General features: G+C 39.6%; 1 protein-coding gene across 1 annotated transcript in view; it reads right to left on the reverse strand.

Moving 5' to 3' along the window:
• The window catches only part of LOC117082230 (armadillo repeat-containing protein 4-like), a 32,780-nt gene extending 24,261 nt beyond the window's left edge, over window positions 1-8,519 (reverse strand). Inside the window, exons 1-2 of the mRNA XM_033208872.1 lie at window positions 8,296-8,519; window positions 766-923 (exon numbers count right to left, since the gene is read on the reverse strand). Of these exons, the coding sequence (XP_033064763.1) occupies window positions 766-923; window positions 8,296-8,519 (382 nt within the window). The remainder of the gene's footprint in view (window positions 1-765; window positions 924-8,295) is intronic.
• Window positions 8,520-10,081: the final 1,562 nt, after the last annotated feature.

Below are 10,081 nucleotides of genomic sequence, written 5' to 3' on the forward strand. Positions count from 1 at the left end.
GCCTGTAATCCCAGCTCTTTGGGAGGCCGAGACGGGCGGATCACGAGGTCAGGAGATCGAGACCATCCTGGCTAACATGGTGAAACCCCGTCTCTACTAAAAAATACAAAAATCTAGCCGGGCGAGGTGGCTGGCGCCTGTAGTCCCAGCTACTTGGGAGGCTGAGGCAGGAGAATGGCGTAAACCCGGGAGGCGGAGCTTGCAGTGAGCTGAGATCCGGCCACTGCACTCCAGCCCGGGCGACAGAGCGAGACTCCGTCTCAAAAAAAAAAAAAAGAAAAGTGGAAAGGGAGATGATTAAAGTCTGTCTCTGCTAAAGAAAGAGCCTATGTTCATTTGAAAGGAAATAGATTGTAATCATTCAATCTATTCCTTGGCAGTAGGCTGAGAGAGAGTGGATTCAGAGGCCGGCCCTTGTCATCTGTCTTCTCTCCTGACGCTGACCTAACAGGCTACAGCCCCCTGTGCTTTCCAGAAGCTGAGAAGGTTCTCTTTCAAACCACATGCTAAAATCAGAAACCTAGAAATTTACCAGTGGTAAGGTAACAGGCCTTTCATTTTAAAGCTGAAATTTGATAGGAGCATAATATTGCAGCCAAGGAAAATTAATAACATTTTCATGAAGTTGTACATTTGACTTTTTACCTTGTAGATTGTAGAAATTTTTTCAAGAGACTCTAACAAATGATTCTCCCACCCTTTCCCCACTTCCCCAGCAAGATTATTTCTAAAAGTTCAAATCACAGACTGGAGCATTAAGATCACCTTCAACACATGCTTGGGCTTCCTTCAACTTCGCAGTTTTGGCAATAAGTAACAAGCGTGACAGCTGCCCAAAGCTCCTAATTTTAATTTGTGGTACAGAGAGAAATAGCAAAGGCTGTCCATTTTTATCAACTTCTTCTGATTTGACTGTTGTTTCACTAAAAATAAAAATAAAAAAATGGAAAGCCTCATGCTACCTGGAGGCCAGTAGAAGTTAAATTTAAGACATGTAGACAGATTATTCCTATATCTCATTATAAAATACAGAAAATATAAATACATCTGGTTAGTAGCTCATCTATTTTCCCACTTTCTTCCACTTAAATCCTCAAACTTACCAGCAACCCTAGTGACCAATAGGATATAAGCAAGGAATATTTTTTTTTTAGCAATTTCTTGAATTCACAATTGGACTCAAATAGTCACAGTTTTTGTTTTCTAAAACGTGTTGATTTCTGGCATCTTTTTAAAAATCATTGGTTCTGCAAAACCATTCATGCTTTGGAGATTTCTAATGTTATTTTATTTATAAAATTTTTACACCACAGTAACTAGTGGTTAGAAGTTTTCTTGGCTACACTGTGTTTATGAATAAAAAAGCTATGAAAAAATAAAAAGCAAATTCAAGGCAAACTGGATCCTCTCTGTGAATTCCTTTCCCACTCTAAACTCCTTTATTTGGTTTGCCTCGGGATAACAGGCAGTTTTTCTCAACGGACTCTTTCTGATCAAAAGTTATTGAGTCTCCTAGCTTTGTGTTTCTATCCATTTTAATGATTTTTTTTCAGGTTGGCATTTAAAAAAATATTAAGATGTTTTCAAGGAAGTGATTTCTATAGATTTCTACCACTTACAACATTAACTAAACTGTCTAGGTTTTGTATTACAGGAGGCTATCTCTGATGAAACTCCTGACACCTTAACACTGATCTAGCCTTTTTTTTTTTTTTTGAAACAGGGTATCACTCTGTCACCCAGGTTGGAGTGCAGTGGCATGATCTCGGGTCACTGCAACATCTGCCTCCTGAGCTCAAGCAATCCTCCCACCTCAGCCTCCAAGTAGCTGGAACTAGAGGTGTGCGCCACTATGCCTCACTAATTTTTGTATTTTTAGTAGACACAGGGTTACACCATGTTGACCAGGCTAGTCTTGAATTCCTGAGCTTAAGGGATCCACACACCTCAGCCTCCCAGAGTACTGGGATTACAGGCGTGAGCCACCACTGGCCTAATCTAATATATTTTGAATTGCAATGTAGATACATAGATATAAAATGTTGCTAGTTCATCAGAAAAAGTAAATCTGACTGACCCAGATTACTTATTACTGATGATCTCACTAGATTAAAAACAAGAGGATAGGAACTAAGGGAGACAGAATAATGTTCACATCCGAATCTCCAAAACCTACGAACATGTCACCTTACATGGCAAAAGGGACTTTGCATAGAAATTAAGTCAAGGATCCTGAGATGGGGAGACTATTCTGGGTATCTGGAGGGAGCCAAACATAATCACCAGGGTTCTTATAAGAGGAAGACAGGAGGGACAGAGGCAGTGACACGGATATGCTGATGGAAGCAGTGGTCAGAGTGATGTGGGGCCTTGAGCCAAGGAGCCATGAGCCAAGGAGCCATGAGCTATGAGTCATGAGCCAAGGAACATAGGGGCCTCTAGAAGTTGGAAAAGCAAAGAATAAATTCTCCTTAAGCCTCCAGAAGGAATGCAACCCTGCCAATACCTTGATTTTAGCCCTGCAGATTCATTTTAGACTTCTGACCTCTAGAACTATCAGAAAATACATTTGTGTGTGTTAAGCCATTAGATTTGTGGCAATGTGTTACAGCAGCAAAAGAGGGCTCACAGAAGGACTTGATGAGTCTGATTCTGCTGGGTGCAGATAGGAACTGCCCCTATCTCCAGCACTTCATATAGGAAATGCACATAGAAGACATTTGGTAAACATCTGTGGAATAAATGAATGAATAAAATATTTCTAGACTTGGCAATGACATGCATTGTTGACAAAATGTATATTTTCTCTAAAATTAAGCTTCTGGAATAATGTCCTTAGGACTGAAGAGATTTCTTAAAGGCCTGTTACCTAAAAGTTACTCACATCAAGGGCTGGCCACCTACACTAAGTGGATGGTGAGAGGGCGAAGTAATAGGCTGACCGAATGCCAAAGATACCAAGCTACTTAACTAGAGAGACTGAAACTTCTGGTGAGAAAGCAAAGGGTACGGGTGACATTTTTCATTGCTCCTACCAGTTGAAGCCTGTAACTTAACAGAGAAGTAAGAAATAAAATGCCAGCTACATTAACCAGTCATGGTGGCATGTGCTTGTGGTCCCAGCTACTTGGGAGGCTGAGGTGGAAGGATCACTTGAGCCTGGGAGGTGGAGGTTGCAGTGAGCCAACATCACACCACTGTACTCCAACCTGAGTGACAGAGTGAGACTCCATCTCAAAAAATAAAATAAAAATAGATTTAAAAAATAAAAAACACCAGCTATCGACAAGATTTTGAAGAGGAAGTTTCAGTTTTTAGGCTCACAGTTTCTAATACCTGAAGAATGAGCTCTTGGAAAGAAAAATGCTGCACCCACCTTGTGAATGTCAGGAAGAATGAGCTATCAAAAACTCCAGTGACCTGATGGAGACACTTTTAAACCAGAGCCATGGAAGGGTGCTAATAATTCTGTTTATACTCTACAGTAAGAAAACAGAAAAATGTCTTTTTTCTTTAATCCCCAGTATCGAGTTTAGTGTCCCTTTTTTTTAAGAGACAAGATCTTGCTCTGTCACCCAGGCTGGAGTGCAGTGGCACAGTCATAGCTCCCTGCAGCCTCAAACTCCTGGGCTCAAGGGATCCTTCTCCCTCAGCCTCCCAAGTTGATAGGACTACAGCCGCACACCACCACACCTGGCTGTTTATTTATTTATTGGTCTGTTTAATTATTATTTATTTTTTAGAGACAGGGTCTTGCTATGTTGCCTAGGCTAGCCTTCGACTCATCCTTCCATCGCCACCTCCCAAAGTGCTGGGATTACTGGCATGGGCCACAACACCTGGCCTCATTTAGTGTCTTATTACTTAATAAATGTATGTCTAAATAGTAATATAGAAAATAAGGCTATAGCTAAGAAACTAGCAGTTCTCAGAGACAAAAAATAAAGAACTCAGTAACAAAACTTATGGCCACTGACCCTACTACTGTGACTTAGAAATTTTACCAAAATGCAATAATTACTGTCTCATAAAACAATATTATTTTATAAGTTGAGTGTAACCTTAGAGATCATGTAAATTCAGCCTTTCATGACATTGATCATAAAGCTAAGGTCCAGAAATGTATGAATTGTGTGTGAATTGTGCATTCTTGCGGGGAAGAGAGCTATTGCTCAGGCGATCTGACTTCCTGTCCCAACTCCTACCAGAATATATTTTTATCTCAATGCATATATATCACTGAGATGCAGCAGAGTGAGATTTAAAACTAAAATATGACAATATTATAGCACATTTGATTCAAAATCATACTGTAGTTCTACCAGAGAAGGAAAAAAAATCACGTCACAACATTTTCACTACGTGATTCTAAGCACTTATCCAATTTATAAATTTCCCAAGCTACATTCAAATGAATCAGTGCCTCAGTTCTACGCACCACAGATGGTACTGCCATTGAGTGGCGTCATTTGTTCTTCGTTTACAGCATATTTAGGCTTCATTCTGAGGTGTTTTAGGAAGATTATTAATTTCATCCGGTCTGACAAGAACAAAAGCAATTGCAAATGATAATACAAAGAGACCTACAATTTCCATGAAATGAAAGTAGAGCTATTTGATCCCCAGCCCCCACCCCAAGAGGGAACATGGAGAGATGATGACAAATGTTATAACAGGGTGAAAACACTGGAATGATTCTAAGGAAAAGACAATCATGTAACATGAACAGGGCTATGCCCATCTATTCAATCAATAACAATCTGCACAAAAGGACAGAAGGCGGTTGATGAAACATAAAACCTTTCCAGTGTGTGACTGAAATATCAGTTTCAGTATCAGATGCTCATTAGCCTAATCAGAAAAAGGATGATCAAACTTTTATTGACTGTTGCCCACAGTGCATTTGGAATGTGCAACATCACATGAGAACTAAGGCCACAAATATAAATATATTCCCATCAATGTCTGCAGAGACTAACAAAAAAGGGGCAATTTATCTACTTTGGCAGAATTCCAGTGTAGATAAAACTTAACTTGTTTTGGAATAGGAGGCCTGAGAGGTCAACCCACAAGGAGAGGCATCCACCTTTACTTTAAAAGATCCAAGGACATTCCTATTTGGTAGAAACACATCCAGAGACTCCAAGCTCAAATCCTTCAGGATAATCTTGGTCTTACACATGGATGCCCAGACCTGAGTCCTGTCTGGAAGGAAAGTAGCTTCCCCACTTTCAATAAATGTATAAGTAGTGTACTAACAGCAGAGAAGTCAAAAGAGTGTGCTTGGTCCAAAGGGCAATGAATGAGATCATGGGGACTGTTTTGATAATAAATTATTTGGGCAATTGAGAATATTTCTGGTTGACATCACTTGTTGTCGTAGCAAACACCGAGTGGCTACAGGTTACTGAACTTTCTTTGGTTTGGGGAGTAGATCAAGGGGTATAGTCAAGATCTGAATGTTAAAGCATCTGGTATTGTCCATTATGACCAAAATCTCAGCTGTACCCTTTGCCGTCTTCAAGGTGATCTTGGTTTTCATCAGAGCCAGGCAAGCACAGTTTCCTTCAGATACAACGGCAATACCTCTCTCTACCCTTCCAACATCAAAGATATCATCAATAACGGTCAGACACAAAAAGAACGGACTGAGAAATTAGCCCAAGGAAAAGTTGCACAGTAAACGTGACAGAAGTATAAAAATCAAGGGGTAATTGTTTCAAAATGTAAAAATGTCCTTCTCAGGAGGGAACACTGTGCATAAAGACTGTATGCAGAGCTGGGCACAGCGGCTCAGGTCTGAAATGCCAGCAGTTCAGGGGGCCAAGGTAGAAGGATCTCTTGAGGCCAAAAGTACAAGAAGGGTCAGAGCAACATGGTGAGATCCTGTCTCTACAAAAAATTAGAAAAATTGACCAGGCATAGTAGTATGTGCCTATGGTCCTAGCTGCTCGAGGGGCTGAGGTGGGAGGATCCATTGAACCCAGGAGTTTGAGCTGCAGTGAGCTATGATCACACCACTGCAGTCCAGCCTGGGCAACAGAGCCAGACCCTGTCTTAAATAAATACAAACATAATTGTGTGCTGAGATATAAGAATGGAAACAAAGCAAAAAGAATCTAGACAAGAATAGAGGGGAAATAGTGATAGATTTGAGTGGTGTGTGTCACAGCCAACCTAACCAGGGGTCAGATTGTGGTCATGTTTGTGCTTGGAGCACAAAATTTGTACAGAGGCAAAGCAGTTACAATCATGATATTCTTTTCTGTCATCTGCTTTAAATGCATTTTTATTTAAAAAAATTAATTTTTTTTTTGAGATGGATTTTCTCTCTGTCGCCCAGGTTGGAGTTCTGTGGCACAATCTGGGCTCACTGCAATCTCCACCTCCCAGATTCAAGCAATTCTCCTGCCTCAGCCTCCTTGGTAGCTGGGATTATAGGAACACGCTACCACACCCAGCTAGTTTTTGTCTTTTCAGTAGAGACGGGGTTTCACCATGTTGGCTAGTCTGGTCTTGAACTCCTAATCTCTGGTGATCGGCCCACCTCAGCCTCTCAAAGTGTTGGGATTACAGGTGTGAGCCATGTGATCAGCCAAGTAGTTAATATGTTTTAAATTTGTTTTACATAGAAGACCATATTTCAAAGGTTAGGAAAAAAGCTGAACAATACAGAAATAACAAGCACTTCTGGAGAAAGTTACCACTGGCACAGTTAGAAATAAAATGCACCATTAAAAAAAAAATAAGATTTCAGGCTGGGCTTGGTGGTTCACATCTGTAATCCTAACCCTTTGGGAGGCTGAGGCAGGAGGGTTGCCTGAGCTCAGGAGTTCAAGACCAGCCTGGGCAACACAGTGAAACCCCATCTCTACTAAAATACAAAAAATTAGCCAGGCGTGGTGGCGGGCGCCTATATTCCCAGCTACTTAGGAGGCTGAGGCAGGAGAACCACTTGAATCTGAGAGGCAGAAGTTGCAGTGAGCCGACACTGCACCACTGCATTCCAGTTTGGGCGAAAGAGCGAGACCCCGTCTCCAGAAAAAATAAATAAATATGACTTCAAACAACTCAGAGAGAAGGCCGACCAATAGAAGAATTAAAGAGCTCTTGAAATGCAGTTTAAGAATGGTTTTGCTGCAGTTCTAAAAATGAAATTCTGAATTTATTCTCACAAATAATCCCAAAGGGAGAAAAGGGAAAAGGCATCTAGAGGAAGCTTTGGCTTCCTACGGAACTGTTTTTAATACGCAGACTTTAAAAGTTCATATCCAAACCAAAGAAGAACAAGGCGGTAGAAAATAGAATGCCTAAAGTGCAAAACAAACTGCGACTGGCAAAAATATATGTGTGTGTGTGTGTGTGTGTGTATGTGTGTGTGTGTTAGCTTTCTTATTGTATAATTATGCTTAATGAAATAATACATTCTTATATAATTATATTTAATTGTTCACATAATTTATGCATTTTTTTGTGTGTGTATGTATTTTTTAGCCATGTTTGAATGAGATAGATTGAGAGTTCACTGTTTGAGACAGAAGTACATTTTTTTCATCTCAGATTTGAAAGATTCTCATCTGAGGACAACAGTAATTCTTAAGAATTCTCTCCCTTATATTGAACAAAATCAAAATTCATTATTCATCACCCCTCCCCGCCGCCTCCTGCTTCTATCCCAGGAACTGATCAATTTAAATACCAGAAGAGATATCATCTACATCAGAGGCCACAATACCAACGGCTCCTGGCATCTGGCAGGTAATACAGAAGTACCCTACACATTTATAGAAATAAAATTCAGAAGAATATGGATGACCTGGGGTGGTGGCTCATGCCTGTAATCCTAGCATTTTAGAAGGCTGCGACAGGAGAATCACTTGAGGCCAGAAATTTGAGACCACCCTGGGCAACATAGCGAGACCCTATCTCCTATATATATATATACACACACACACACACACACACACACACATATGGGTGGAGAGGCCAGGCATAAAGCAGCAATAAATGTTGGCAGTGTAGTGACTTGGATAATGGATACCTTGTCCAAAGAAATTTACCCACGAAAATTAAAATTGTGTTTAATTTAAAAACTTAAATTTAAAACTTAGAAAGATAATGTTTTGGCCAAGCTGAATATCCTGACTTCACCTGTGTATCTCTGGTTCACAATCCCTGGTTTAGAGGGCTTGTGAGGTTCAGAGAGGTTAGGTGACTTACCCCCATACCTGGAACCAATTGATAAAAATATGTACAAAGAAGATATCAAATCCTAGAAGCAAGTGACTGGCTTACCTGACAACATAACCTGATTCAAATGCTGAGGGCGCCAAACTTGTGTTCCACTCAAGTGGTTCCGCAAAAACAAATTTTGCCTCTTGAGGATGTTTATAGATAAAACTCTCCACAAACATAATAATTTCTTTCAATATCGCTTCATTTAGAGGGGTGATTTCGAGGGTTCTAGTTCCATGCCCAGCAGCAGTCCACTGCGCCGATTTTGTCAGAGCCACACCCATGGGATCCGCCAGTGCTCAGACCTGAGCTTAGCACATGCACTACATCAGAGTAGAAAGAGAAAGAGACAATAGCATCCACCTTGGAACATTTTTCATTCTCAAGACTTTAAACTAGTACTCCCCATCCCACATTCTGCTTATTAATCTTGGAAGATTGACTTTTTAAAATTATCTAATTGCTCTTCAGTTCAATGAAGTAGCAAACCAGCACTAGGTAAAATTGACTAGTATTTAAGAAATTTCCAGTATTTTCCCTGAAATTAATAACTTCTTTCTAATTTCCCTGGGGCCTAAGAGAGAGGATTCAAACAGATCCTAAAACCCAAACAGAAAACTCCAAGAGTGGAAAACAAAGAAGTGGAAGAGGTTAGTATTAAGGGCTTTTGTTCACAGCTCTGTTGGGAGCCAGCAGTTTCAGGGACAAACGCTCCTGTGAGCCAGGACACACACTGTTTAGAATTATACTGTCAAACTGAATACTGTTACCCCGACTTTCTTATAGTGATAATATCTGCATCATCACAATGATGACTGAAGAACATGATTCTGATAGCTCCGGGTTCCCCAAGTGCCTTCTGAGTTAAAGAAATACAATAAGAACAGTATTGTGAAATATAATTTTTTTCTTAAAATTGATATAGGACACATTGATCCTATTACCAGAATATCTGGACAATCCAAATACTATTTTCCCTGCCTGTATATCCTGCCCATAATGACATTTTACTGTAATTCACAACCTTCTTAAGAGTTAATGTGAGAGATGTAGGAATAAGTGAAAGTCTTTCAGACTTTTTATCTGAATTAGTTATCGGAAGAGTCTAGCAGTAAAATTTAAAACAAATTCAAGTGAGACAAATTTCACACTGGCTAAATAGAAATTAGTCTGTAAAAGAAGATCTTTTAAAAAGTAACAATATCTGTAACATTAAATAAAAGCCAAGTTAGAAAGCAAGTTCTGACTTCATAATGAACACTGAAGGCTTTTTTGGCAGACAATCTATACTCGTCTCTTTTCTCATTTGTAATAACACTTACTGATAAAATCTTTCTTCCAGAATATTAGAAGAATGGTTATACAGTTAAATATAGAAAAAAATTAGCTTTTTTCTCCCATCATTATTACAAAGGCTTAAAGTGCAAAGATTGGACTTGAAGATTTTACTTTCTGTACTGTATTAAATCTTAGAACTATCTATTAAATTCAATCACAGAAGATCATTGGATCACAACAGGACAGTACTTCCTGCTGATAAAGAGTATAGAAATATTATAGAGATGTGTAGTTATCAACATGATAGGAAAGGGGGCATTATCGGCCTTTAGTGTTGAGGACGGACAATGTAAAATATCCTTCTGTGCAAGACAGTACGTCAGAAGGAAGAATTCTGCTGTAACCTCCAGGCATCTGGTAAGTGAAAAACTTCAGCTAAGCACTACCTGAGCCTAGAATTTTTCTGCACTTCGCAAAAATTGCGGAGTATTTTGTCACAGTTTTAATACACCCTGAATTTTCCAGAATTGTAGCTATCATAAATGAAAGGAAGGTTGTACATATTTTG

Source organism: Trachypithecus francoisi, unplaced genomic scaffold (assembly GCF_009764315.1).
Source record: "Trachypithecus francoisi isolate TF-2019V2 unplaced genomic scaffold, Tfra_2.0 Lachesis_group9, whole genome shotgun sequence".
Taxonomy (NCBI): Eukaryota; Metazoa; Chordata; class Mammalia; order Primates; family Cercopithecidae; genus Trachypithecus; species Trachypithecus francoisi.